The sequence below is a fragment of the Erpetoichthys calabaricus genome, chromosome 5 (genome assembly GCF_900747795.2).
Source record: "Erpetoichthys calabaricus chromosome 5, fErpCal1.3, whole genome shotgun sequence".
Classification (NCBI taxonomy): Eukaryota; Metazoa; Chordata; class Cladistia; order Polypteriformes; family Polypteridae; genus Erpetoichthys; species Erpetoichthys calabaricus.
This window is the reverse complement of record NC_041398.2, coordinates 189220664-189246013: the sequence shown is the minus strand read 5'-3', so window position 1 is coordinate 189246013 and position 25350 is coordinate 189220664. Positions and strand designations below refer to the sequence as shown.

Here is a 25350-nt window from a genome sequence, read left to right as displayed (position 1 = left end):
TAGGTACTTATAGCTCTGCACCACTTCCACATTCTTCCCCTGGATAGTGATAGGTCTTAGAGACTCCTTGGTACACCTAAAGTCGACCTCCAGCTCTTTTGTGTTGCTGCTGTTGAGTTGCAAGTTGTCTGTGCCCAACAAGACAAAGTCCTCCACATCCTTTCTGTACTCTGATTCGTCTCCATTATTAATGTAGCCTATGATAGATGAGTCATCTGAAAATGTCTGTAGATGGCAAATGGTGGTATTGTACTAGAAGTATGTTGTGTATAGGGTGAACAGGAAGGGGAGACAGGACAGTTCCCTGAGGTGCTTCAGTATTACACATCACCATTTGTGACACACAGTCCTTTAGTCTCACCGACTGCTGTTTGTTGGTCAGGTAATCCATGATCCAGGAGATTGTGGGTTCATCAGGAGTCCAAGCCTTAAGTTTTTCACGCACTCGATGAAGTAGATTGATGTTAAAGGCACTGGAAAAGTCCAATAACGTGATCCTGACTGTGGTGTTGGCTTTGTCCAAGTGGGAGTAGACTCTGTGGAGCATGTAGATGAGAGCATCTACCACACCTATATGTGTCTGATAGGCAAACTGCAGAGGATCCAGATGTTCTGAAACCAGGGGTCATAGCTGTTTTAGGACCAGCCTCTCAATGTTCTTCATGATGTATGAAGTAAGAGCAACTGGTCTGAAGTTCTTGGTATCACTGAAATGACCTTTCTTTGACACTGGAATGACATTTGATGTTTTCCACAGCTGGAGACCCCTTTGCAAATTCGGGGAAAGGGAGAGCAGGACCCTGCAGAACTGATTGGGAAAAGTTTCCAGCACCTTGGGGCTGATACCGTCCAGCCCTGAGGCCTTGTTTATGCAGAGTTTTCCCAACTCTCTCTTAACTTCATCAGTAGAGACTCTCAATCTAGAAAGTTGAGAGGAGCTGGAGACCACAGGTGTAATGATATTGTGGGGGAAGGTCATGCAGGGTGCAGATGGCAGATGGGATTCTAGAACTTCTTCAACTCGCAGGTTATCAGTGTTGGGGGAGAGCTGTACTGACAAGAATGAGTCAAACCTGTTGAAGAACTGGTTCAGTTTATTAACTCTGCTCTTGCTCCCTTCCTCTCTATGTATAATAGCCTGCTTGTAGCCAGTGATAGTCCTCAACCTATTCCATACTTTTTTCATGTTGTTTTATTGTAACTTGAGCTCAGGTTTGTCTTTGTAGTGGGCTTTCCCCTTTCAGAGCTGCTTCTTCAGTTCTGACTGCACCCACTTGATTTCATCTTTATCCCCAGATAGATGTAATGTTAGGTAATGTGTGTTCCTGAATTATTTGAAATATTTTAGCTATTCATAAACTGAAAGAATATATTTTTGGACCTGTGAGTTTGGGAAGAAACAAGTATAATAGTTTTTCAATGTAAACGTTTTTATTTACTTTATCAGTCTTTATTAAAAATGTAGATATTATTAAATGCTTAGTTTATTATTTTAAATATAAATTAAAAGAGGGAAAACATTTTACAATACATGTGTCACTTAATTATAGAGATCTGTTATAAATGAAAGTCCTTAAATGACTTTAAAAGTGAAAGTTTCATGGTTTCATCAAGAGCACTGCTGCAGTGTGGCAAGTTTTAGACGGTTGAGAAGTAGAGATGTCAAAATTAGTTAAATCAGGTCATGAATGTAGAGAAAGAAGAAGAAAATATTGTGTTTGACCCCAAGGATAGTGTTCTGGCATCTCAGCCATGCTCATTAATTTAAACTGCCTTTATATAGGTAAACAACCAGGAAAAAGTCTTATGTACTGAAAAATTAATATCTGAAAATGTTTTAAAGAAATGTAACTTTAAAAATAGTGCAGCCTTTTTAATGAACAGCACCTCAGTACAACAAATAATGACATACTGACAGTGGGGATGTGCCATAATCAAAATACAGTAATCCCTCCTCCATCGCGGGGGTTGCGTTCCAGAGCCACCCGCGAAATAAGAAAATCCGCGAAGTAGAAACCATATGTTTATATGGTTATTTTTATATTGTCATGCTTGGGTCACAGATTTGCGCAGAAACACAGGAGGTTGTAGAGAGACAGGAACGTTATTCAAACACTGCAAACAAACATTTGTCTCTTTTTCAAAAGTTTAAACTGTGCTCCATGACAAGACAGAGATGACAGTTCCGTCTCACAATTAAAAGAATGCAAACATATCTTCCTCTTCAAAGGAGTGCGCGTCAGGAGCAGAGCATGTCACAGAGATAAGAGAAAAGCAAACAAATCAATAGGGCTGTTTGGCTTTTAAGTATGCGAAGCACCGCGGCACAAAGCTGTTGAAGGCGGCAGCTCACACCCCCTCCGTCAGGAGCAGAGAGAGAGAGAGAGACAGAGTTTGTTTTTCAATCAAAAATCAATACGTGCCCTTCGTGCTTTTAAGTATGCGAAGCACCGTGCAGCATGTCGTTTCAGGAAGCAGCTGCACAAAAGATACCAACATGAAGATAATCTTTCAGCATTTTTAGACGAGCGTCCGTATCGTCTAGGTGTGCAAACAGCCCCCCTGCTCAATCCCTCTACGTCAGGATCAGAGAAAGTCAGCGCAAGAGAGAGAGAAAAGTAAGCTGGGTAGCTTCTCAGCCATCTGCCAATAGCATCCCTTGTATGAAATCAACTGGGCAAACCAACTGAGGAAGCATGTACCAGAAATTAAAAGACCCATTGTCCGCAGAAATCCACGAACCAGCAAAAAATCCGCGATATATATTTAAATATGCTTACATATAAAATCCACGATGGAGTGAAGCCGCGAAAGGCGAAGTGCGATATAGCGAGGGATTACTGTACCATGTAAATGATGAGTACCTTGAAAATACTTGGAATTACCTGTGATAGTCTGGCACCCTGAGTAGGGCTCATACTTGCCTTGTGCCTAATGCTACCAGTTACTGCATAACTGGAATAAGTGGATTCATTTAAAATATGGATGGATCACAATATATAAATTACTAGTTATGACTTAAAATTCTGATTCTGTACTGACATCACTTAGTTCAGGAGCCAACATCATGCTCAGAGAAAAGATTTTTACCACCGTGGTCCAACATGCCAGTTAAAGTGGGGACCACTGTGGGGATTCAAAATAAAGAGAAATATACTGGGGTCAGTGTAGGATATCATGAACCCAGGAATCTTAGCCCCCACCTTGTTCGGCAGAACTGAGTTAATAAACAGTTGTCTATCAAAAAACTACTTTTATAAGATAACCAGGTCAAATTAATATCAGTAAAATACTTACATTGTCAAGAAAAAAACAGTCATGAACAGCTACTTTAATCTCATTTGGGCTGTCATTAATGTCATCTTATGCATTCTTAGCAAGACAGACTAGCTTCAAAATGGGCTGAGAAATCCCAAGGTTTACTACCTACACCAAATACCTGTTTTAAGGAGTACATGTACAACATACACACACATGTTTCCAGTTAGGGAAATGCTTCTTATTGTTTGTCCCTAAATAAAGAGGATTCTCCTCTCCTTTGTCACACTAATGAGACAATCTTTGCCTGACAAGCAGTAACACTTAACCATTATTAAATTGCATGGACAGAGTACATATTAGTGATGCTAGAGTATTATCTTTATCAGACACATTTGTTGCTGAAGTTTAAGCAATATCAAAATAGCAGTGCTGCTTACTTAATGTTTTAAATTGCTGTGATTGAAGACAAATGCAAAATTCAAATATATTTGAGTTTATTTTGTAAAACATTATATTCCTGGGTAGGCATTATTGCACATAGCAGAGCAATTTTACAATTATTTTTTAGTTGCTCTGTTTATATCGATATCATATTAACTACAAGTCTGTTTGAAGTGGAAAGTCATCAGTGGAATATTAACATATAATAGCATGGTTTCTTACAAGTCTGCTCATTAACAGAATATTTTTGCTTTTCCAGAGAGTCCTTTCACTATTAATTTTATATGTGTTCAAATCCTCGCTCTGTTCTAAGAATGTTTTTTATATTTTAAAGATTTTTTTTAAACTTCATTTATTTTATTGAAACTTCTTTCATTGAATATATGTACTTTTGGCATCCACAAAGTAACTTGCTATTTACATTTTTTTATCTTTACTTCATATCCTTGATTTATTGTATTGGGAATGTACTATCATATGTTATCTCCATGGGAACATTTTAACATCATCCCCTAGGTTTATTATATTGTGACTGTGCTTTCAATAGATACCTCAATTGTAACCTTTTCTACACCATTGCTGGGGGGATCATTTTGTTCTGGACATGCTCTTTGGTATGTCAGAGAACCAGGACTTCGTGAATTGTTGCCTGTCTCACTTGGGGAAGCAAATTGATTGGGGGTGTTTTAAAGAGAGCTTTGCTATTTCTTATTTATCCTTTCTATCCCAATAACTGTAAATGCCAACAGAATAATAGGCTTCATAGCTATATCACCTGAAAATAATAGGATAAAGGATACAGTAGAACCTCTGGTCATGAACGTTTCTAAACACATACGAATCGTGTTATGATCAAAAAGTTTGCCAAAATTTTGCATCTGTTCATGACTACACACTCTGGTGGCGAACCAAAGCACTGGCGGACAGTTTCCCTACGTACATTCGTATGCTCCAATTCTTTCCCATTCTCCATTTCCCATTTTCTTTTGATTGCGTATACAGGGCCTAACAAAGCAACTGATATTGCAAAAGGAGTTATAATGTTAATCCAGCAGAGCCCTCAAGTGCTGGAATAGGTGGAAGAACACTTGCTACTGTGGTTGAATGAGAAGCAACTTGCAGGGAATAGCGTAAGCAAGCTGATCATATGCGAGAAAGCCAGGAAGATTCATGGCGATTTGCTAAAAAAAAATCCTTCTTCGAGTGGCGAAGGTGAGGATTTTAAAGCCAGTAGAGGATGGTTTGACACGTATCGCAAGAGAAGTGGCTTTTAATTTTTTCCCCTGTGCTTAAAACTCATAAAAAAAGTTTACAGCGAGTGGTTCGTAAGGGTCTAGCACAAACTCTTACAATGTTTGTTTTCTCTGTTGTTCAAGGTTTTCTCAGTGTTATTTAATGTTTTTACATTTAGTTTACAATTACACTGTGCATTCTATGGTATAATTAACTATTTTTGTACTTAAAAAATATATATTTACATACAGTTTGTACGGTCTGGAACGGATTAATTGTATTTACATACAATCTTATGGGGAAATTATGTTCGGGTCGCGACCAAATCAGGTTGCGTCCAGAGTTTTGGAATGAATTACGGTCGTGACCAGAGGTACCACTGTATAAGGTATCTAGGTCAAAGCTATCATACGTAAAAATGTACTAACTTAACTTAAAACTAAAAAATGTCAACAAAAGTTCAGAAGCAATGTTTTTATGACCAAACAGTGAACTTTGTGAGCTGGAATGTCAAAGGTGTCAATCATGAATTAAAGAGAAAGTATTTACTCACTTAACCGGTTTAAATGGTAAGATAGTATTTTTACAGGTGACTTGCTTAATAAGTAACAACCGGTTTCAATTGCAAATGGATTGGATTGAATTGAATTTTTCACTCCAGCTGTACAAAGAAAACTAGGGATGTGGGAATCTTAATACACAGAACTATTCCATTTGTAGCACCAGACATAATATGTTATCCTGAAGGGCAATATGTCATGGTGATGGGCAATTTATTTAATACTAAAGTGATTCTGATAAATATTTATGCACCTGACATAGATGATAGACATTTCATCCAAAATGTATTTGCATCTGTTCCTAATGTTAACACTCATAAAATTGTAATAGCCAGAGATTTTAATTGTGTTTTAAATCCAGACCCGAATAGATGTTCAGGTACAGCAGTGATAACATTTAATATTGTAAAAATAATTACATGGATCAGAACTTATCATACTTATGGAGGTTAAATTCTAACCTTAGCAAATGTTCCTTCTTCTAACAAGTTCGTCATTGTTGCTCAAGACTTGATTTTTTCTTCATAGACACTTATTTTTTGCCTATTATCAAATCGAGTAAGTATGGCACTATTGTAATCTGCAACCACACACCCCTGATCATTGAGCTTAACTTACTATATCATACACACTCATCTCATAGCTAGCATCTTAACTCCCTGTCATTAGCTGATGAGCACTGTACAGAATTCATATCCAAGCAAATTGATTATTTTCTGGAGACAAATGTATCTCCAGAGGTCTCTGCTGGAATATTCTTGGAAACTCTGAGGGCATTTTTAAGAGGACAGATTATTTCATATCTTTCTCACAAGCATAAATTGGAAGTCAAGAAGGCGTCTGAGTTATTTAGCAAAATTACCAGAATAGATTTAGAATATGCCAGGTCTCCAAATGAGGCATGTTATACGAAAAGACAAGTTTTGCAATCAGAATTTAACCTCTTGACTACTAAAGAAATGGAACAGCTCAACTTTAAATTTCAACATCATTATTATGAAAACGGAAAGAAGGCCAATAAGATTTTAGGTCAACAACTCCACGAGCAGGATGTCTGCAATATAATAACAGCAATTGCCAACACAGATGGAGATAAAAATCATAGACCATAAAAATATAACCCACATATTTAGAGAGTATTATAAGTCCTTATATTTTACTCAGTCTAATGAAGATAAGACATAAACTATTGTTTTTTTTTTTTTTTTGACTCATTACAGATACCACAGCTAGATACTCTTAGTGCTGTGGAACTGGATAAACCTCTGGCAATCTCTGAAGTGAGTTTATAGGATCTAATAATTCTAAGTGCGAAAGTAGCAGGCCATGATGGCTACCCTGTGGAATTTTATAAAAAATATTTCAAAAATTTAGCTCCACTTTTATTAGCAATGTTCATAGAAGCTAAAGACAACAAAAATCTGTCTCAGCCTTTGTAAGAAGCATTAATTTCTATCTTTCCTAAGAAAAGTAAGGACTTACTACAATGTGCATAATACAGACAAATCTCACTCCTGAATGATGACGTTAAGATACTGTCCAAAATTCTTGCTAGAAGTATCGAGAAAGTGCTTTCTTTGTAATGTCACAAGACCAAACCAGATTTATTATTATTCAGACACAACTTCTAACCTTCGACATTTGTTTAATATAAAATATTCACTCCTTAAATCTAATTCCCCAGAGATCTTACTATCTTTGGATACAGAAAAAACATTTTAAATAGATGAATGGGACTTGTTTACCACATTGCACAAATTTGGGTTCGACCCAAACATGTGCATGGATCAGACCACTCAATACTAGTCCAGAAGCCTCGGTTCATATTAACAGCAATATTTCAGACAGCTTCAAACTAGAACGTTGTACTCGACAAGGATGTCCCCTATCACTATTGCTGTTTGCAATCGACATTGGCCGTTTACTTTCGAAATGCATCAGAGATAAAGGGAATTTTCAGGTAAGGACTTGGAACAAAAAATATCAGTACATGTAAATGATATAGTTGAAGTATAGTGGGTCCGTGGCTCAGAAAAACATGGCTGTTTTTAAATAAATAAATAATTGGACGCGATCTGCTGATAAGACTGCTTGTCTCCAGATTGGTGCGAGGTGGTTTGCCATCCATGCGTTGCCTTGTTGGCACATGTGGGTGGTCAGATTGCCTCATTATCATCCCAGGGTGGCAATCAGGTTATTGCACCAGCAACTGCTCCTCAGCATATAAAAGGGGAGCACAAGTGACTGGGAGAGAGCAGGTTAAAGAAGGAAAAGAGGGCAGGAAGACGTTGGGGAGAAAAGGCGCAGATGCAGAAGAGAGGAAGGGGCTGAAGAGAGTGGGCTTGAGAGAGAGAAGGCAGGCACCTGGGTTGAAAGCCCCTGGAGAGGAGTGTGTGACCAACACTCGGGGTGGTTGAAATGGATCACTCTGACTGAGCATGTACGAGGAGCAGGAGTGACCAGTGGTCTCATGTACAAACGGTGCATACACACAAAAATGTTGCGTACGGCCATTTCCACGCTCACATCGCAATGGTGTAAAGCCACGCACATTTTCACGCAAGCTCAATCCCTGGCGTATGCAAGTTCTCTGCTCGGTTTTGCAAACTGGTGACACCCGGCGTCAAAGCAGTGCTATTGTTCCAGTGTGGGTTCTCTTTTTTTTTTTTTCTTTTTTTTTTGTTGATCCACATCTCTGATGCGGCTTTATCAAATACACTGAAATTAACCGCATATTAGGGCTGCACGATAACAGAAAAAATGATTATCACGATTATTTTGCTCAAACTTTTTATCACGATTAATAATGACGATTATTCCTTTGGTAAATGAAGTCTGTGACCAAAGCAGTGTAGCCTCGGCCAGTTATTCACAGATGCTGCCCTAATCATATTAGCTGCGTTGTCCGTTGTGATGCACACAAGTCTTTCTTCCACCAAGCCCCAAGCGGACATCGCTTCTTTGAGGCCCACTGCAATAAACTCCGCTGTATGGTCTTGTGGGAAAAACGAAGTTTGCAAAAGCTTGCTTTTCATCTCAAACTCGCTGTCAATAAAATGAACTGTCAAGCTCAAATACGGTTCCGTAGTTCTGCTTGACCATAAGTCGGTCGTGGCAGCAAAATATTCAAGGCTGAGCCTGAGAATTTCTCTTTCTATTTCTTTTCGGCATTTCGCATACAGCGAGGGCAGCGCAACATTGGAAAAATGGTTGCGTGAGGGAATGCTGTATCTTTTATCAAGTGTTGCGATCATTTTGTTAAACCCCTCACTGCTCACGGTGGTTATTGGACACATATCCTTGGCTATATGGTACATGATCGCCTCTGTTATTTCCCGGTGTCTTTGCGAGCTAGGCAGATATGGTATTGCGTTGCACAATGTCCCTGATATTGTTGTCTGTGTTGTGGATGGCTGGTAATTTTTTGTTGTTGCTGTTTGTACCTTCAGTCGTTGAAATTCTTGATAGTGTACTTTGTGGTGGCTTTTAAGGTGGTTGATGAGGTTTGTTGTGTTACCTTGGGACGTTTGGACGGAACAGGAGCAAAGTTTGCACAAGACTCGTACCTGATCAACATCACATTCCTCGAAATCGAAATAGTTCCAGATAACTGAGTATGACCCCTTTTTAGAAACTAACGATCGCACTTCTGCACCTTCCTCACGTTGCTCCACCATCATATGTTTATTCTGACTGACTGTTATTGCTGCTATTAACTTCTACAGCTTCAGAAAGCGCTTGCAATCTAGACGCAGTAATGTCATAGTGACGCAGTCCAATCCGTAAACTCAGCTCATAAAAAACAGTTTGGTCTTTATACTGTAAAATCGCAACGATATTTATTAACTGATCGTGGGTCATAAATATCGTTATCATGAGAAAAAAAAGATTAATCGTGCAGCCCTACCGCATATCATGTATTAGTTTAAGGCATCTGATTGTAATTAACCTGTAACAATATAATGGTCCACAGAATGGCCAAACTATTCCAAATACCATAGCCACTTTAGCGTTGTTACTCTTAGTGCACTATTCAGAGTATTTAACCCACTGTGTCTGAGTGTGAAATCATAGCTCTACAGCAGCTGATCGGAAAGAGAATTATCGGTATACAGCATCAAGCACAAGCTGGACACATTCCCATTTATCTTAGTAGATCAGTTTAAATATCTAGGGGTAAATATCACAAGTAAATTTAAAGCTTTTTTTTTTAACAAAATTTTGTTGTCTGCATGGAAAAAAATAAACAAGATATGAATCGATGGTCCACCCTCCATCTCTCTTTAGCATGGAGAATCAACACTGTTAAGGTGAACATCTTTCCCAACTTTCTTTTTCTATTTCATACCATCCCCATATACATTAATAGATCTTTTTTTTAAGAAATTAGATTCAATCATAACCCAATTTATTTGGAATTTGAAACATCCATGCATCCAAATGGTGACTCTACAACATCCTAAAAGAGAAGGGGGCATAGTACTACCTAACTTTCAATTAAATTGCTGTATAAAGGCCATAAAGACCTTGACGACAACATAAATTGATGGCCATATATAAGCCTGGTCTACAATAAAATGAAAATATACAGTACTTCTTTTTATTCCCTGCTGTATGCTCCAATAAATACAAACTATTGTCAATGCACTAATAATCCAATTGTCCTTCCCTCGCTCAGAATGGAACCAATGTAGGAAACATTGCACTCTGCATGACAACCACTCTTTTCCACCCTCTCAAACATACATAGTATTTAATACTTTGAAAATGTCTGGAACTAATATATTCACATACTCGTACAATGTTTTTGTATGCTACAAGCAATTAAGCTTCAAATTTAACTTCTCATCAACACAATTTTTTCACTACTTTCAAGCTAGAGACTTTGCTAAATGGAACCTGCTCAATTTTCTTCAACTTCCGCTTATTTTTGTTCCAGAAGAACTATTGGTCAGTCTTGAAGACTCACATAGCATCTCCACAATTTATTAAAAACATTTTAAAGTCCTTCTTTTCAAAGATCTCAGGGCACAATGGGAAAGGATTGTGCACAAAATACATTCTAACTCCATATGCACAAAACACTCAATTATTCAACTTAAAATTTTGTATAGAGCGCATTTATCTTGATTAAAAATATTCAAAATGTTTCCAGGGCAAGATTCAACATGTGAATGTTGCAATCTATCTCTAGCTTCACTGGGCCACATGGTTTGGGTGTGCACCAAATTAACATCATTTTGGACAAAAATCTTTGAGTGCCTATCAGATAGCATTGTTGTCACAATCACTCCTAACCTATTAACAGTTGTGTTTGGTATACTCCCAGATGGGCTTAACTTGGAGAAGGACAAACAAATTGTAACTGCCTTTACCTCACTACTAGCACATAGACTTACCTTGCTCAACTGGAGGAATCCCAACCTGTAACTGATGTCCTATACTATTTAAATTGGAAAAAATAAAATCCTCACTCAGAGGATCTGTTGAAATCTTTTTAAAAATATTGCAGAATCTAATTAATAACATTTTAGAATAAACTTCTATATCAGGGAAAGGATACTCATCCTTCCTTGCTGCTTTAAAAAATTGCTTTGTTGGCTGGCTGTATTTTCTTTCTTTCTTTTGCATGGGGTTGAATCTTGGTTTGTTAAGTTTGATTTGATTGTATGGATTGTTATTTGCTTTTAAATAAAATTAATTTAAAAAATACTTCACCAGCAAACTTTACATGTTTCAGTGTGCTTTGTGATGAACTGGCACCCTATCCATGGTTGATTTCTAATTCTGCCAGCTCACTCCCACAGTGGGGTCAATAATGAGTATACAGATGTACTGTATGACAGTTAGAGTTATGCTAATGACATACTTATGAACTCGAATGATAATTTAAAACTCTGAGCTAAATAATTGTGGAGAAGCATGTCAGACGTTTGAACCAATGAAATGCAATGCAGTATAAATAGAAATGGCAACAGTTCTTGTATCTAATGGTAGATTGGTAACAGAGAAACCAGAAACAAAAAAACACAGACAGACACAGGAAGAATAGGCAAAACTCCTTCAAGACAAAAGTTGGGTCATGATGTTCAGAATTATATTGCTATTTAAAGTAGGAATTTGTTTTGTTTTAAAACAAATGGATTCTCTTTACTAAATGTGTTAAACACATTTTGCCAGCTGTTATGATACCCAAAATGTTTAAACTGTCTTGCAATGTGCAAGAAGTCAGAGCCTGTCCTAGCAACATTAGTTGTAAGACAGGAGCCTTATCTGCTCTCTATGGAGCATCTATTTATCACAGGGTATAGTCACTCATACTAGATCAATTTGGAGAATGTGCAAGCTGCACACATGCAGTGATGATGCCTAGATTCTTCTGACTGTAACAACAATACCATCGTGTTAACATTTGCTATAAATGTGGGGTTTTGCAGTTTCTGTAATATCAAATAGTAGTGAAGTGATTGCTTAGAGCTATAAACTCTGTGGCTTAAATATTAGATATATTCCAGCTAATATTAATATTACTTAATAATATTATTTTCTTTAAAGTGATTTCTGTAACTGAAATTGTTTTTTTTTAGTGTCATATTGTGATTAGTTTTGCTTAAGAAATATAAACTTCTATTAATAAAGATTCAACTTTATTATTTATTTTTGTATGTGTTCCTTCACAGGTAACATCGGATGATCAAGTTCCCATTATACAATCAGCAGCTTAGATAAAGTAGCTGCAGAAGTGAAGTTGGATTAACCATCCCTGAGTATGGGAGGAAATCAGAACGAGTCAAAAAAATAAACAACAATTCCCCTTTGTATTGGCCTGCACAGTTCCCTGAATCACTTTGTGTAGACAGTAAATTCCTGGTTGAGTTTTTAGTTGAATAAAATACAATAACATTCGCTATGTATGTTCATGACTTATAGTGCATTGCTTCGTACATGTGTTTGTCAGAATTTAATTTATTTCCTTATGAATTGTTGCTAGGAGCTATCTATTGCAGAATTTTACTTTAACAGAAGTATAGTATATCTGACCCAGTATCATGTGTTAGACAACTATTTACTAATCCCTGTGATAATTAGAGTTGCCAAAAGACTATGCAATTCATAGCAATTACTGGCCTGGTAACTATAATGTACTTTTTTCACTGTGCAATGATGTTAATTTGGTTTAGGTAAAAAAAATGTATCAAGTATAAAAAATAAGTCTTAATTTCATGTACAGAACTGAATTTTTCATACTGTCTAAAATAGTTATGAATAATTTTCGTTGTTGTAAACAACTGCTCCATCTATGAAATCATTGATTTATACTAATGAAATGAGTTTTGAAAAGCTTCATGCCTCATCAGCAGTCCTTTAAATTTCAGCTATTTGTCATATGTCTATAAGAAAGAGCTCCTACAAAAAAATATTTTATATTAAGATGTTAAATAACCCATAACTCCTAATTCAGCATTACCTTTTCCTTTTATGTTTGTTTTCTTAATATATTTTCTGCATCAACAGCTAAGAAAGGCATTCATAGTTTACCCTCAGAAACAACCAGTGTAATGCAAGAAAAACAACATTAACTTTCTGTATCATGAGTTTCAGCATTATTTAAATGTTTTTCATCTTAGCTTTCTACATTAATGATTAAGTCTTTTCTAGTGTTGTAACATTGAACGACTGATTCTGCAGCACAAATAGACTTTAGAATTTTGTAGACAGCTTAACTTTGTACTGTAATCTATGCACCTGATAGACTGTATGTTCAGATTTTATCATGTACTTCTATAAACATTATCAGTATGCACACTCTCCTCTTCTTTGTTTTACTCATGTCAGAGAAACTGGCATGCAGTAAGAAGCTTGCATTAATCCTGGGCCTTTTTTTCTTTTTTTATGTTATATTATTATGCTAGGATGTGAAGTGGATTTTGTAAGCTACTAATGCTTATCTTTTTTAGTTCATGTACCGTATTTTGATTTTCTTTTTTGAAATTTCCATTAATTAATTAGTTTTTGCAACTTGTTAGAGTAACATTAGTCAACATCAGACGTCCATCTTGTGTATCCAGTTACGTTAATCCAATAATTCTGAGTTTGCACAGTTGCCATTTAAATTGTTCTTAGTTTACGTGTTTCCTTTTTTTAAAGGGAAACGTTTTGATAACATTGTTTTCCTCTCCATATGTCACTGACGCGTGCAAAAAAACACCTCATACTTTTCTCTTTTGATGGCATTTCTTGAGTACCCTTCCATAAAAAGCACATTGGTAACTCACCTCAGTAGTCTGTATTGTGTGTACTATTTAACAATATCTGTCATCAGAACAATTACAGCATTTACACTGCCACACTTAAAATGATTTGTGAACGCCTTTTCCCTTGAGATAGCAGAACTGCTATTTGGGATGCATGGAAAAATAAGTTTTGTATAGTTATTGCAGACTTTACAAGATTCTGGAGTTATGGGAATCTTGAATTATCATGATGCACTATGCTCATGTGTGTTTTTTTCCATTAAAGTAAAAGAGACAGCATTTCCTTTTTTGAAATGACAAAAATATTTTCCACTTGTATAAGACAATTTGAACTTTGTTTGCTTTATTTATCTTTATCTTGATGTGCTTACATATTTGTGCCTGTTATCAAAAGGAAAATGAGGTGGTTTTAGCCTGGAAAATATCTCCTTTTGTCAGTTTTATTTCAAGATCCCGAGAGGAGTAAAATATCATATGACTGGAAAAGATGTAAAAAATAAGGATATGAGAACATCATGCAAGTGGTTATGGTCCAGTTAATGATACTGTAAGTAGTAAAATGTGTCGCAAGAACACATTATTGATTTTCCCTACTGCTTTTCATCGCACACACTGAACATGTTACTCTTTTTAGTCTTAAGGTCTTACGTGAATATTAAATGTGGAATATGCATGATTAGAACATCCTACTTAACTATTATGGAAAAAACAGTAGATGGGGTAAAATACAATTAATTTGGCCAAGATATATTTTGCAATGAACTGTATAGCCTTTGGTTTAGGATGTAATTAAGGCAGACTGAAAAACTACAGCAGTATTAAATTTGTGTGATTAATTTTTATTTATTCATTTTGTTCCTTTTTTAACCTTATTATTTAAGACCTCTTGTCTGTAAATTGATTTCTGGTATTTGAGATATTATATAAAATACTGTTCTAGCTGATCCAGTCATTTAGTTCAGACCTGTGTACAGAAATAAGAAACAACTGTAAATGGATTGTTTCCTTTAGAGGACATGTAAAGAGGAATTAGTGCTTTGAAATTATTAGCATGACACTGACTGGAAATACTTAGCGCTTTGAGTACTGAGAAAAGCGCTATATAAATGTAATGAATTATTATATTTATTATTACTCTGGAGAAAACAAAATGTTAAAAAAAGTTGCCTGTACTGGAGAATGTGTCAGAAAGTTGAATTTAAACAAAGGTCTTGTAAATTTATATTTAGCTGATTATGTCTTCACTTCAAATACATACATGTTGTTTACTTTTTTGTTATGATTTCCCTTTTTAAAATTCACTCTTTGAGCCTCACTTTGTATGTTTTTGCTGTTTGATTTTTCCCTTTTATTTCTCTTGTGCATTTCTTACCACTGAGGAAATTTTGCAGTGGACATGTATTTTTATTAGAAGATACTTCTTAGTGTTATCAGGGCAATGTTAAATGTATTAGAAAGTGCAAATAACTATTTAATATTATACGTTTTTTGCATGAATACTATGCAATGAAAAATTAGATTTTTTTGCTTGTAGACAGGTGGTTGCACATAAACATCTGTTTATAAGATGATGCTTCCTAAAGGCAAGTCAGTTCCACTGTCTTTACTTTATGTTAGTTTATCACAAAATGTACTTAATCTTTCCTGGACATTGAGTACACCTTTATTGACCAATTTTGATTAACATTAAATAAAGTAAGCCTGAAACATGTATGTATGTTTGTAACTTGGAAAGATATTTTCATTCAGATGTGTGGATAAAATTAGTATAAAAGAATTGCCACCTGTTATAGCAGATTACTACAGTTTCATAATGCATATTTTATTGTAGGTTTAAAAAATTGTTTCTTACAAAGTAATTTTTTCATGCTTACAAAATCTTAACAAAACCAAATGCACTGTATTATTACAAACAATAAACCTTTTAAAAAGATATTTTTGACTTACAGTATTTTTTGCATCAAATTTACATAACTGGAAATATTCAAAGTATAACAAAAATATAAATATATATCACTATATATGAACTTGTTCCTCTTAAATGTCATTGTGCAAAGTCAGTGTGTTCTTTTTTCCCTTTTATTTATACAAATTCAGAGAGACAGAATCGGAACTCTTTTTATTTACTAATATAGTAAAGTACTGAAACTTCCTAAAACAGAACATTGGTGCTGTAGCTGCCTGAACATAATCTTTGTATCCTACTGTACTGTTAGTGAACAATTCCAAAAGAACAATACAGCTGCCCAAAGTACTGATTTCAGACATTTTCAGTTCCATGTATGGTGAGCAAGTACACTATGAAACTCCCATGGCCTTAATACACCCATATACTTTATGAAATGTAGACACTTTGGAGCAGCAGAAGCCTTTTCAAAGACAGCAAATAGAGGAAGAATGTACAAGCTGTGTAAAGGATTCAGTGTTTATATACTGTTTACTGTTTCAAGGGTTTTAATTCATAGTAGCCAAAGGGGATGGATGGGTAGAGATATGTATTCAAGAAAGTTTTTCTTCATAATTTTCTTTATCAGCCATACAGATGTCTTCATGGGAGTTTAATTCCATTCATTTATATGTTGATATCAAGATGTTAAGATGAAAATACCTGGAAGGAGCAAATAGACTCCCTGTCAAGAGACAGAAAAATGAAGTTGGGTTTAATAAAAAGGCATTGGCAAATAATAACAATGCTTTCACTATCTTTTAGACAGGAATGGTGAAGCCAAGAGAGTTACATTTGAGCAGTTTGTTTTTACCTCTTTTTAATAACATTTCATTCTGCTATTTTCTTGTATTGAAATATTTTTACTTATAAAAAATATTCAACATTACAATGAATACAATTGAATATATATTATGAATTGTTTTACATCACCTGCAAGTAAACTTAGTTAAAGCATATGCTATTAATTACAAAATTAATTTCTAAATCAAATATGCAAAAATACACCTAGCTCATGCCATCTCTTTGGGCTCTCATTGGGCTCAACTAGATAATAACTAGATTGGACGAATTGTGATGAACTCGGAGTTCTTGTACACAACACACCAAGAATACCTCAATGAGTTTATCACTCATACAAACAAGTGTGTTTGATGGGTAGTGTTTCTTGGGCTTGTGAGGTATTCTGGAATTGCTAAAACAATTTGCTCCACACAGTACTTCCACAGACTACTGTCTCCCAGAAAAGGCTGGTTGGATGTGCCACAACATGACTCCATCTTACATTGTGCAGATGTTTGACAGTGATGTGAATGGTTTGTACAAAAATTATGTAAAAGGCAGAATAATTCTCATCCAATTTCCATGCATTCTGATGTCATTTATATTGTATGTTGATCAAATCTACTGGATTCGTTCAGTTATAAGCACTTCCCTGTTACAGTGGAAGTTGAGAGGTCTGCTTGCACAGCTAGGAAAGGGGAAGCTGAATAAGTATCTGCTTCTGACTCAAAATTCCTCACATAGAGATGACGTGGAGCAGAAAGGGGACGAGAGCCCGAGAGATTCCTAACCAGTAACAGCACTAGAAATGCAAATAATTAATTTATTTTAAAAGAAAGTATTTTAAACCATTGTGGTAGTAACAGTTGTTAATGCTGGTGCCTCATCCCAAAATGTGTGCATATCATTTCATTAAATGTCGGAGTGTGTGTATGAGTGTGTGAAAGATTTGGTGCCTACTTTGTGCTTATTGCTGTCAGGATGAACTCTATCTCTTAGAAAAGAAAGGCCTGATGTACTGTAAATGTGCCAAAATGTAACTTTCTAAAAACATTTTTATCAGCTCCCTGTTGAAATCCTCATATACTGTACATTCTCACTTGAGATTTCCTTTTTCCTTAATTTTTTTAATTTCTTTGTCCCAACTGTTCAGTGTTTTTTCTTAAGATGTATTCCTTGGAAAATTGTGTGGCACTTAAAAAAATCTAAATTTTGGAAGCAGATTTGTTCAAAAATGCCCAGTTTTTATTACTGATTTCACAGATCGAAGTCTGAATCTCCCACTCTTAGACGTGCCTCACTTGTGTTCTTTTTGTCAATTATGAAAGAGATGAGATTTACTAACTGTGTGCGTGAATGACAAAAAAACAAACTCAGGCCTAGCTCTTAGCTTATTTTGTGGGACATTCCATGAAGGTCTGATTTCTGTTTCAGTCATATTTTTTATATATATATATATATGTTTTAAAGTATTCCTACCACTGTATTTTTAGGTCACCGGAAATCTCAATTTTTGTAGGTATTCATCCTGATATTTTCAAGCCTGGATTATGACTGCTTCACTGTAGGTGTGTATTAGTAAAATCTGTGATCTTTATTATTCTCTCTCAAGCATGCCATATGGTAGTCACCACCCTCACAGTTGCAGTCCTTGACATTCTTACCTGCAATAGTTTGTGCCACATTCAGAATGATCCCTACAGCTGGAGCCCACAGGTCTTTGGGTAATCCAGCGCCACAGCATAGACCTTCTCACACGGCGTACAAGGTGGACTTCCACTCCATGGGATAGAGAAGCAGCCTGGACCTGCATGGATGGGAGAAAGTTCTTAAAACAGGAAAGTGCTTTACAACACCCAACTTTGCTATACCCCTGTTATCAGACTAGTTTGTAAAAAATGGCATTTGTCTCCCCAGCTTGATGACATTTAACCCCTCACCACTCTGAGACATGTTCATTTGCAGCCTGGAGCACTAAAACCCCATGAAAAGGAAAAAGGCAATGACAATTTATGCCCAAAGAAGCATAAGTCAACTCTGTATCCTCTCTTTAATTTATTTTCCAGAACACTGTATATGTATTGCTTATTTCTCCATTCTTTTCACCTATTAATTCCATGCTCACTAAATACTTCATCTCCAAACTGCAGTGTCTACACACTCTCTGGAGAAACCCCTCATATTTTTGATCATTTATTTGAATGGGAAAGTGCATATCTTGCTTCTATTTTTGGAGTAGGACACCTGTGTCATCCAGATAGTTCAGTAATTGTGAGGCTTAAGTTAACAGCCTCAAAATGTACTCTGGGATAACAAGTGCTCCTATACTACAGCAATATCACCTATGTTAGAAAGCTAATTCAAACCTCTGAGATTGTGCATAAATCAATGCTATGAAAGCTGAGATGATTCTTACCTGTAGATCACAGACTGAAGCCATTATAAGGAGGGCAGCAAGCAAAATGTGAATTCCGTTCCTCATGCTGAAGTGATAATCCGCAAGAGTAGCTTTGAATCAGCCAGGGTCTATATGCCTTTATATGAGCACCGATTATCTGCTGATTACACACGTGGAGGTCAATGAACAGTGCTACCTGCTTGGACTGATATCGTACAAAGGGCAGCTGTAATTACTGATCTCTCCACATGTTTTACTTGTCACCGATTGCATGTTTTTACTGTAGGGTTCATGTAGGAATGGACCTAATTTCTCAAACTTACAGTAGCAGGCTGTGGTTATGCTTCACTGTTTTAAAATAGAGCACTTGAAAAATAAAGTCAGGCCACAATTGTACGCATGTGTTCATGGTGTTGTCTGCATTAATATGTACACACTGCAAGTAGTGAAAAAGAACAAGCTGGGTAAAATTTTAGGTGGACTTGCCTTTGCTAAACTGTAGGGCACAATGGGGGGCTATTTCTTGAGATTTACACATGGGTAATCAAATAATAAAAATAAGAGAAATAAAGCATACCATCTAAGAAATCTTACTAAAGAAGTTTAACACACCAATACAATTACATGGTGCCTTTTCTATATTTGATAGTGATTTATCTTTTATATAGTTAACAATTCATTTTTATAGTACTATAATTCTTCATTTCTGCTTGTTACACTTCATAATGTCTTATTTATTATTTACTGACTTTTCTTTCTATCATATAGTGCCTTTTCTGTATGTCTGGCTGCCTTAGTACAGGGCTCTACCTGTCTGCTTTTCTGTGCATTTTCTGTGTTTGCTTATATTTTTCATTTACCATTTAAAATTATGGAAGTAATTACTAGGGTGAATGCCAGCTCTTACTTTAAAGTCTGTTCTTCAACAATAACATACAAGTACAATTGAAAGTTGGAGAAGACTAAGTTTCACAGAAATACACAAGCACTCATAAATACATTAAGTAACTTGTGTGGGAGGTAGTATCAATTTAGGGTTTTTTAAAACTTAACTTGAAGATGCCTTTTGATGAAGTGCGGTGAATTTGGGGTTGGTCTATTTTCTTAAAAGCATTTATGTTTATCTATCTATCTATCTATCTATCTATCTATCTATCTATCTATCTATCTATCTATCTATCTATCTATCTATCTATCGAGGCTAGGCTTAGTGCATATTTTGAAAGCTCTTACTGTTATAATTGTAATTAACATTTTTGATCTAGAGAAAATTCTTTTCAGTAATTGTTTGTATTGTTATGTTTTTATATTGTTTATCAAATGCATTGCTATTTTCTTTATCAGTACTTTTATGATGGCTGCCATTTTAAGCTATTTTTCCCATGTCTGCAGCCATGTTTTTTGTTAAAAACAGCGATTAGTTGCTAAGCACACGACTTGTGATATCATAGTATTGAAGAGACGGACGGCACTGACATTCCAGGAGGCTCTGTGGTGCTCCACCTAAAATTAAACTGTTAATGATGAATTCTTTCATGTTGGGTTTCAAACAGTTGTGTTTAATGTTAGTTTATAGCTTTTAGCAATGGGAGTGTTTTATTGAAGTTTAAAGGGGTATTGTGTGTTTGAGTTTGCCTACGACCACTAACCGATGTTCCCTGGTTTATGAGACCCAATATCACGCGGGACTAAAGAGAGAGCGTAATTTGAATATTGCCATTTTGTAGTGATTGTGTTACTTGAATGTACAACACTATCAGTATTAAGAAGAAGAGTAACGAAAAACTGTTTTCTAGATAAAGTGTGTCTTTTTGTCACAGCATTGTGGGTATCAAGCAGAGGTGTCTAACTCTGAAACTGGAGATCTGCTGTGGCTGCATGTTTTTCTTCCTGACACTTTCTTCATCAGTGACCAATTTGTGCTGTTAATTGACTTATTTTCCCTTCATTTTAACTGCCACGTTGTTTAACACTAAGTCCACTAAATTGCTTCTTTTTTCCTTAAATGGTAGCCAGACAAAAATGAGATGTTAAGTGAGCCAACAGATGACCAACTAATTTGCGGCATCAAACTCCAACCAGTTCCTTTCCAACTACTTTCTTGATTAGAAGCTGATTATTGTTGTTAACTAAACCCATTATTTAATTCCATGGCTTGTTGATGCTCTCATTGTACCACAGCAGACATTTCCAGCACTATTGACTTTCTTTTAAGACCACCACCAAAATATTTTGCTGACATGAGAATATCAACATTATTAAGACCTTCACCATTCTTTTTTTCAGACATTGTTGGACAACGGTTAGCTGGTCATATGTTGGTTCCTTTTGTATCTTATTATTGTTTGACTGCTAATTAAGGAAAAAGAAACAATTAAGGGGTCTAAGTCTTAAATAGCAAGTCAATTAAAATTAAGGCAAAAGAAGTTAATTAATAGCAAAAACTGGTCACTAATTGAGAAAATGGTTAGAATGAAAACCTGCAGCCACAGTATCCCTCCATGATAGGAGTTCGACACCCCAGCATAAACCAATGTGGTACCATGCCCTAGTACCATAGTACAGAGGACATAAAAGTATTAAGATATAAAAACAATTCTATCTTTGCTACAGATTGCTTTAGTTAGAAACAGAATTTCAAGTCACCTTAAGGACCACTGCTCTGTTTTTTCTAACTTTGACTTACATATTTCTTTTTTGTCTTGTTGCTTATGTGTTTAGTCTTTCTGGTTTTGACCTTGGCAGTGATTTACTGTCAATCAATTGGTTTGTCCCTAAAATCAGTTTTGGTTTATTTCTGTTGGCATAGGGAGATACCCACAATTGCAACAGATTCTTGGAGTTTCCAGGTTATGATTAAAGTTACCAACATCTGCTTGAGAGCACAGCATTAAATCTAAACTTTTTCTAGTATCCAGCATTCTTTTGTCCAAGCAGAATTGTGTTAACACTTGTTACGCATGGCAAAATAAACGTGAAAGTGAAGCATCTGAGTAGATGTTAATGGTCCTTAATCCAGAGAGTCTAAGAGTTATCCTAATGTGACCTTTTACTCATCTGCAGATACAAATATAACATAAGAAAAAGGAACAAGGTTCAAAGTGGTTGGAAAACATTCAGAAAGAACTCTTATGTCTGCATTGTCTTGCGGTTAAGTTTTGTGCAAGTTGGCCTGCCTTAACATCTCATAACATGACTTTGTAGTAACTGATAAAACCTACCTAAAAAAATTACATGTGCCTTGTGGCCGAGCTTACACAGGGTGACAGTGTGGTCTGCCTGCCATCTCAGACTATTTTCATCAGACAATTGGAGAGGAGTATCTAAACACATACAGTATGACTCAGTAATATGTAATGTATCTACTGTGATGGAGCTGTGAAATCAACAAAATAATTGTAAATAAAATTATTTTATTTTCAGCCATTATGTTACATGGTACTTCATTATATAAGGGATAGCCACTGGTTAAAGGCAAAGTGTTGGACTGAGTGAGAGGTCACAGCAACTTGAAACAAGTTAGGAACAGTACTAACCACTGTTACCTTACTTATAATTTCATTATTAGAATATGGCAAAGGGAGTGGAAACCCACTGCATTCAGATGCCATGCTGGCTACAACCAGGCCAGCAATGGAGATGTTTAAGATTATATGAAAATATTGACAGTGGTAATTTGATTGACTACTGCTAAATACAGACAAAAGTTTACAGTATCAAATTAGTACAAATGGAGCTTGCTGAGATAAATGTTTGTTTTGATATTGTTTGTTTGCCATTGAGGCCGGGATAACCTGGGATTATTGTTGATATTAACCAGATGTACAGAAAATGAATTGTTAGAGGAATAGTACTGGTTATTGAATTTTTTTGCAGCAATACATACACGTAGCAAATAATTCTATCATGAAGTATTAAAAATGGGAGTAGTTCAAAAACCTACCCAAAAAAGCCATACCAACTTTACTTTCAGGTCTGACTATACTGGATCATACATATCCTAGGCAGCCAAGACTCATATTGAACAGGCTGACTTTAGGTCTGCCTAGGCCCAAAAATGAGACTAAAGCTAAATGAGACTTTAAAGTTCAAAGTCTCAGAATGCCTTAATATGCATACAGGGAAACAAAAATATAAAACCCTCTAATCTAAACAAAACAAAACAAGTTCCTTATATTCTTTCATTCATTCATTTTCCACCACTTATCTGAGACTGGGTGGTGGGGACAACAGTTTTAGCAGTGACCCCTACACTTACCTTTCCTCAGCCACATTTGCCAACTGATATTGTGAGATCACAAGGTGTTTTCAGGCCATCTGGGTGATATAAACCTCCCAACAAAACCTTTGTCTTTCCCAGTTGGTTGTGCCCATAAAACTTTCAGAGAGGCGTCTGGGAGATATCCATATCAAATGCCCAAGCCACCTCAATTGACTCCTCATGATACGGTGGGTCAGCAGCTCTACTCCGAACCTCTCATCCTATCTTTATGGGAGAGCCCAGCCGCCCTGTGGACAAAACTTATTTTGGTTGTTTGTACCCAAAACTAAAGCTCATGACCATAGTTGAGGGTATAGATGTAGATTGACTGGTAAATTGAGAGCTTCACCTTCTGGCTCAGCTCCACTACAGATAAACATCATTTGTATATTGGACGTACTGCTTTTATTTCAGGCAGTAAGGTAGCATATTAGTTTAGTGGTACTTTTCCATAGATCCAGGATCCAAAACCAGGGCCCAGTTGCTGACTGTGTGGCATTTCCTCTTTTTTCCATAGACATTCCCAATGATGTGCAAGTTAGAACATTTGGTAACTCTAAGTTGGCTCAGATGTTATAGTAGTAGTAGTATTGTTACATGTATAGAGTGCAGTGAAATTCTTATTTCAACGTCCGAACACCACCATTCTTCTGTGTTATGATTAACAAGAGTATTTTAAAATTCCATTATTTGATTTTATTTAACATAAACCAACCTACCTGATGCATGTGTACAGTGAAATTCTTAGTTGTGTGTCACACTCTCCCTGCCTCCATGATAAACAAGAATGCATTACAATATGTAATTGGTTGATAATATCTTTCCCTACAAAAAGGATTAATTGCTATGGCCTTGACAGTGTGGATGTGGGTGTGGCTGTGAGAATGAATGGGCCCTGCAAAGGACTGGGATCCGTGCTGGTATCCAGAAGGTTGCCGGTTCGAATCTCCGTCACTGCCAAAAGAGATCCTACTCTGCTGGGCCCTTGAGCAAGACCCTTAACCTGTAATTGCTCCAGGGGCACTGTACAATGGCTGATCCTGCGCTCTGACCCCGTGCTCTGACCCCAAGGGGTATGTGAAAACTAACAAATTCCTAATACAAGAAATTGTATAAGGCGAAATAAAGAACAAAAAAAAAAATTACGAGAAACAGGTTGCATAAGATGTTTGTTTTTTATTCATGGACATTTATTACATTGTCATTGTCCAGCACTGGTCACTATTGGGTCACGTTCTATTGAACCTTTGTTATGTTGTTTCTCCACAAAAGCATGAGATTAAAAATTTTTTGTGGCCAACACTACATCAATTAGTAACATATGCAAAAAAACATTTTTGGGTAGAGTATTCCAATTGCCATTTATTTTACCATTATTCTGATTTTTTGTCTGTCTTTTTGTGGCTGTGATTATGTTATTTACAACTTTCAATATCTTTTTTCCTGTCTTGTCCAATCGTGTCATTGGGCCCACCTATAAAAGATGGAGGCTTGACAGGATTAGTATCCTAGTGGCTGGGATAATTTAAAAATCTAATTTGGGTGTTACTTATTTTAGGGAAGCCTTTTGCCATTTTTTTTTTAACTTTTGCTCCATACATTAGATCAACAATGTTTGCTCTTCTTTTTATCTTATTGTCAGATTGTTTGCATTCTGTTTACAAAGCCTGCTTGTTCCAAGACTATGTGAATCATTTTGGCTTTGCTATTTGGTTGAATTGGCTTCTTTGACATTAGTTTATTTTTTAAAAATGTTTAATCTTATGGTCCCAGATCAAATTCAAACTGCTTCCTGTTCTTCTTTGGCAGGACACAACAGCAACAGTCAGTGGCAACAGGTTACATGATGGTCAGGCATTCAAGTAAGAATTTCACAGTATTCTGCACATGCCAAGTAAACTTGAATTCGATTTCTGATTTATGGGAGGGGATATGGGTTGTTGAGGAACTGCTTGTCATGTACAATTATTTAAGAGGTTCCTACTGAAAGAAATTGGACACGGTAAAATGTTAGTAGGACACTGGTGAGTGTCTTTACCAGTGGGTTTGCACAGATAAGTTTGACTAACAAGGAAAAAAAGGGCATACATTTCTGATCATCAGTAGTGTCTACATAATTATTTTAAGTACTGCATAAGACAGAAAGTGTTGGTGACATGTTCCCAGCATAAAAATCAATTTTTGTTTCCTTTTGCTTATCAGAATGTTTACTG

General features: G+C 36.1%; 2 protein-coding genes across 2 annotated transcripts in view; one reads left to right on the top strand and one right to left on the bottom strand.

The window, feature by feature from the left end:
- The window catches only part of scarb2c (scavenger receptor class B, member 2c), a 155118-nt gene extending 141482 nt beyond the window's left edge, over positions 1-13636 (top strand). The window contains exon 12 of the mRNA XM_028802315.2: positions 12176-13636. Within this exon, the coding sequence (XP_028658148.2) occupies positions 12176-12220 (45 nt within the window). The 3' untranslated portion in view covers positions 12221-13636. The remainder of the gene's footprint in view (positions 1-12175) is intronic.
- Positions 13637-15551: 1915 nt separating this feature from the next.
- LOC114652118 (liver-expressed antimicrobial peptide 2) lies at positions 15552-19061 on the bottom strand. The gene is made up of 3 exons (XM_028802318.2): positions 18895-19061; positions 18143-18285; positions 15552-16380 (listed from the first exon to the last, which is right to left on the bottom strand). The coding sequence occupies exons 1-3, from the start codon at positions 18958-18960 to the stop codon at positions 16344-16346; spliced, it is 246 nt and encodes an 81-aa protein (XP_028658151.2). The 5' UTR covers positions 18961-19061; the 3' UTR covers positions 15552-16343.
- Positions 19062-25350: the final 6289 nt, after the last annotated feature.